This window comes from Cibotium barometz, chromosome 38 (assembly GCF_041138505.1).
Source record: "Cibotium barometz isolate CiBa-2024 chromosome 38, ASM4113850v1, whole genome shotgun sequence".
Classification (NCBI taxonomy): domain Eukaryota; kingdom Viridiplantae; phylum Streptophyta; class Polypodiopsida; order Cyatheales; family Cibotiaceae; genus Cibotium; species Cibotium barometz.
In genome coordinates, this window is record NC_141083.1 from 11,615,587 (window position 1) to 11,621,425 (window position 5,839).

Consider the following 5,839-nt stretch of genomic DNA (forward strand, 5'->3'; position numbering starts at 1 on the left):
GATTCGTGACCGCTTTGCCACCCTGCCGCACGCCTTGACGGCTGAGCTTGCCAAGGCTGGCTACGAGCTGCTTACCGCGCTCCTCCACGCCAACGGCATGCCGGACCGCATGGAGCCTGTGGTGAAGATAATGGCCTGGTTCTTCCTGCTCGACACCGTGATGGACGACCCGGCGGTGCTGGGCGCCGATGTCAGCGCAGCCGACACTATTATAACCAGCATCTGCGCAGTGTTGGAGGAGCCTGCTACTTATACGTATTCAGGCGAGAGCGAGCTCGTCCGGGTTACAGTGGAGACGGCCACGGAGTGGTGGCACGAGATGCGCCAGGGCATGCCTGCGAGCCAGAGAACCCGCTTCATCGCCCAGTTCAAACACTACCTGGAGGGAAACCGGCGGCAAATTCCATATCGCGCCTCCCGCTCCCTCCCTGACCTCGCCACTTACTGCCAAAACCGCGACGCCGCTGGTGGCTGGCAGTTATGCTCTGTGCTGCTGGAATACTCCCTCGCCATTTGCTTTGATGAGGAAACGCTCAGCCATCCTCTTATCCGCTCGCTGCAGTCCGCCACCGCCTACAATATCTACTGGCAGAACGACCTCTGTTCCTTCAAGAAGGAGTTTCTGGAGAATGACCTGCTCAACGTAGTTCCCATTCTGTACTTGCACAACCTCAAGCAGCAGAAGAAGAGCGGCGGCGCTGTCACTCTGGAGAGCGTTGTCCAGGAGGTGTGCACGATGATCAAGGAGCGCGATGAGGAGTGCGTGCGGCTGGTGGCGGAGATCAAAGCGTCGGAGCTGCTGATGGGAAAGCCTGGCATGGCAGGCTACCTGGAGGGAGTGGGCAACTGGCTGGGTGGGCACATGTACTTTCAGCTCGTCACCCCTCGCTATGGTGTTTGCGCCAGCGCCGACATGCACCACCAGCCCCCTGACTTCTCCGCCCATTACCACCTCAGCCTGCGCCGCCCTGAAATCTTGTCAGCAGCTAATTGAGAGATCAACACTAATTAATCTCTCTATAATGCTAATCTAATCACGCCTAGCCAGCCATTTCATGGTTGTTTATGTATCACAATAATCAGTCCAATTAAGTGAACTATAATCACCTATACTCTCTCTCTCTCTCTCTCTCTCTCTATATATATATATATATGCATGGCACCCTATATTTATCATCTGAGCTATCCATCATGGCACCGTATATTTATCATTGGGCAAAAGCAGAAACCTAACTATCTTGAAGTCTTTTAACCTTGTTCACCTAATGTTCTGAAGGGAGGTTCTTGCATTTAACTAGTCTACAAGTTTTTGATCGATAATTACCATTTTTTATTTCCTGGTTTTGCCACATATTAGGTCTTCTTTGCTAGATGTTGCAAGGCATTGGCATGCTTACGCGACGCAACCAAGTGGTCGTTTAACAATCATTCGAATTCCGGGTTTCACCAAGCGCTTGCAATTATATAGTCATGCATAGGGAGGAGTATTTTATTTGGTTGTTACCTCCCCTGGGTTTGTGCCCATGTGCATTTATGGCGAGTCTGGACGATTTCTTAAGAGAGCCTTCCCGTAGAAGCGACACCACATGGTTCATCACCTCTCTAGTGCTAAGCTTGTGGAAAAACTTACACCCATCCATTATAGTTTTCTATAATACTCCATGACTTAACAAAGGTATGCAGGAAGGTATGCTCATGCATTAAGCGTTGCCACAAGGAGAAAGGCACCTTTATAAGTGCATAGGTTATGTTTCAATGGAGCACAAAAGAAAACCGAGCCTTTCAGCTAAAATGAAACTATGATGAAGAAGAGCCCTCAACGAATAAGGAAGCTGGCTCTTCTTATGTTAGAAGACTCTTCTTGTTGGCATGATCAAATATAATGCTGCAAATGGGAATAGCATAGAGGCGGTCCTTTCACAAGAAGGTCACTCTATCGCTAATGAAAGTCAGCGTTTGAACCCACAAGAATGGACACCAAGAATAGAATTTCTCTCACTTATACATGCATTAGACTCGTGGAAGCACTATTTATTGGGAATGATGTTCATCATCTAAAGGGAATTCAAAAGTAAATTGAGATAGACTAATTTTTTTTCTCGATTTCATTTTCAGGGAAGCAAAATATTATACTCGACGAACTAAGGTTAATGTTGTCTCTATTGCATATAATCATGATTAGCAAGTATGCTAGAGATGGAGACTATACTTCTATCAAGGATGACTTAGAGAATGGAAAGACTCATGAACCTATATCACTAAAGGAAGGATTGTTATTGCATGGTTTGCGCCTATGCATAACAAAAGATCTACATGAAAAAGTTATGTATAAATCTATGAGGACACTGGTCCTCTAGGGCAAGGCCACTCATGCTAAGTCTAGAGGGTGTATATAGCAGGGCCAAGACCTATATATATGATGGTTGAGAAGAGATACAGCATGGGTTTTTCCCCACACTTCACGTTGGTATCAGAGCCTAGAAGGCTACGAGCTTTTCAAAGGGGGAAGGGCATGCCACACTATGGAAAAGCAAGCCATGCTACGCATGCCAACGCCATGGCATGGAGTACATGCCCATGCCATGCCAAGGAAATCATGCCATGGAGATTATGGTGTGAGCATGCATGTGTGCCCTTGGGCTGACAAAGCAATTACAGCTATGGTGGCAATGGACCATGGTGTGAGCATGCAGGTGTGTCATGGGGCAGACAAAGCAGCAACGGCCACAGTGGCCATGGGCCATGGTGTGAGATAGCATAACAAGGCCGTAGGGCAATCTGTCCAGAAAAGGCTAGCCCAGTTAAGCGGCATGGTCGCCATGGCCTTCATGTATACGACCATAAGGCAATATGGCCACGAAAGCCCAACCTTGTTAAGTGGCATGGCCGCTATGGCTTTCATGTATATGGCAAGGCTGCCAAGTAATGACTTGTGGCCATGGCTATAGCATGTAATGTGGCCTTTGCAAGGGCAGCACCCGATAGTGTATTAAAGCATGGTGTGAAGCACAAAGCACAGACTCAATGGCTCACATGACATATGGCAATGGGCTAGATGGTAAGGCCATGGGCCGTCGCCACCATGAGGAAAGCGCCGCTAGCTAGGTAGAAAGCGCACGCCCATGTGGCAACCTAGTGGCGATCTAAATTTTTTAGAGAAACGTGATTTTTTTGGAGTTGGCAGTCGTGAGTTCAAAAGCATGGATTTTTAGACCACACATATAAAAAGGGGGGGCCATGGGTTCTTACTCCCATTGTTCTCTCTCTCTCTCTCTCTCGCACGTGCACAAGGAAGCCGCTACCATCAATCTTGTTGGACTCTCTCAGTGCATCAAGCCAGCTGCTAACACATCTCTCTTAGGGTAAAGAATAAGAGCTCTTCAAGAATTTGTAAGTGTATATGGGTTGGGGAATCTTCCCCATATGTAGTATAGAAAATGGGGCAAATGTTTTGAAATAATTTTTTAAAATGCCTAAAATTGGGTGTATATTTTGAAAAAATCTTCGAAATGAAAAAAATTTGGGTACATGTTTTAAGATGTCGGGCGAATGTTTTTTGGGAAAATCCTCAAAAATTAGCCAATTGGTGAATATCGTGTGCTTACAAGGTAGTTAAAACGCCTTTTGTGTGTTGAAGAACAACACATCTCATGTGTTCAAGAAGCAAACACACACCTCTTTTGAGTGCTTGCTTGATAAACTATTCACACGTTTCTTGTACATGTTTACAAGCAAGTAAGAGCACACGGTGCCATAATATTAAGTAAGCATGTCTTCCTATGGTGATGGTCACACTATGTACGAGTTTGAAAGCCCAATTCCCATATCAATGGGAGAGGCAGATCATAATCCTATGTAGGATATGGGCAATACATCTATCGATCTCTACGTACTTGAGGATGACCTTGAAGACAATCTTCTTCCAGATGATTTGGACACCAACAATCTTGGTAATCATGATCTTGTTGATGTAAATGCATTCCAGAGCTTGGAGACACATCAAACTCTCATGGAGAGTAACGTTTCTAAACTCAATGCCAACGTGACACGTCTCACAAACACAATTACAACATTCATGAAGAAGCAAGTTTCACCTGTTTTTGCAAGCCAAGGGCCGTCTATTTCATTTGGCCATGAGCCATCTATTTCAATTGGCCAGAGGCCATCAAGCAAGGGCAAGGCACATTCTATGCCTTCTATGTCTTGCGATGTAGATAATTTTTAGAGACTTAAATTGAAGAATGTTCAAATTTCAGAATTCCACAGAACCGAAAGCAGCCGTAACAAGGATGCAGTATACACTTTTCTTCAAAAGTGGACACACTTTCATGATCTATGTGTTATGCCTGACAAGGCACATCCAAAGGAGACTAGCTTATCACTTAAAGTAAGGCCTATAAGTGGTGGATGGCCATGAATTACAACACCCATCCAAAATCTTGGAAAGATTTTCAAGATTTTTTTTGCAAAGAGTTTCTGCCCAAGAATGAGCTGCAGAAAAATTGGAGTTCATGGGATGCTTGTTGCATGGCGAGCAACACTCTTACGCAGTACACATCTAAGTATAGGAAAGCTATACTTAAGTTAGAAGGACTTGATGAACTCCAAAATCTACGTGGCTTTTGCGAGATCTCTACTTAGATTATAGGCTTCATGTCAACACTCAAAATCTTGACAATTTTGAGGATGTAATCAAACATGCTCAGACATTCAATGATGATAAGAAAGGACAAGAGTCCTATGCTAAGAGCAATTGGAAGCGTCAATCTTCAACCCGTTAGCAAAAAGAGATTTTCATTATCTTCACCTAAAGAGGCTAAGAAGCCGAAGGCAGCACATGAAGAGCCAAGAGGCTCTATGGCCGATTTTGAGCGTACTAAGAAATAGAAACTTTGTTTCTTATGTCTTTCTGATCAACATGCTAAGAAAGATTGTCCTTGTTTGCACGGCAAACAAGCAGGTACTTCTATACATTTCATACAATGCCTTACTTTAATTGATTCACCAAAGTACTCAGTAGTTGACGTACTTCATGATGAGGCTCACCATGAAAGTTGTGTTTTAACCTGAATGTGGCAACCCACTTTCTGTTGGGATTAAACTCCTATGTGACACATTGTTCGACTGGCCATTATCTCACTAACATAACTCACATAGTTAAAATGGTATTTTTCGCTATTCATAGTTAAAATGCCCATTCCCAAAGTACCCCTATCTCTCAACAGCTTTGAAACTTGTGTCCACAACTCAAGTTTCACCTTGAAGAAATCCATTAAGGGCAAAGTTGCCGGTTACTGGAGCTGATAAGATAGCTTGAAGATTCAAAGTATCACTAGCCTTAGGAATGATATGTTCCGAAATAGGAATAGGAAAAATTTTTGTTTCATTTTCCATCTTCCCTATGTATAAAGGTAGCGTGGCTAAAGTATAAGCCTGGCTACGATCATCAGCGTCATCGTTCATCGATTCCCTTGGCATTGGCACTCGTCCTGACTCAATCAAACTCATGAGATGGATTACTGAGAAATGAGCTGAGTTCAATGAACTCCCATCCTGTTCCTTGAGATTTGGCACCTCATCCAAGAGTTCATTTGCATTGTCTTCTTCTAGCGGTGGAATGGTTTCTATCCATGACTCCTCTGGTTTTTCAATCCCTCGAGCGCTTTTCGTTTCTCGCTCTAAAACTGCTGAAATCATCTCCAAATCTGGAACATGCATAGGACGTCTCTCTGTTGAATAGGAAGGAGGTCCCTCCATCATGGTTTGCGTATCCTGAATGAGCCCTTGATGTTTGACCAAGTTGATCTTCTCTTGAATTGGATTTGGATATTCCTTTAGT

At 44.3% G+C, this 5,839-nt stretch overlaps 1 protein-coding gene across 1 annotated transcript in view; it reads left to right on the plus strand.

Moving 5' to 3' along the window:
* Nucleotides 1–994, plus strand: part of LOC147616347 ((+)-germacrene D synthase-like) — a 1,137-nt gene extending 143 nt beyond the window's left edge. The window contains exon 1 of the mRNA XM_086777155.1: nt 1–994. This exon is cut by the window's left edge and continues 143 nt beyond it. Coding sequence (XP_086633281.1) covers nt 1–994 — 994 coding nt within the window.
* The last annotated feature ends 4,845 nt before the right edge of the window (nt 995–5,839 follow it).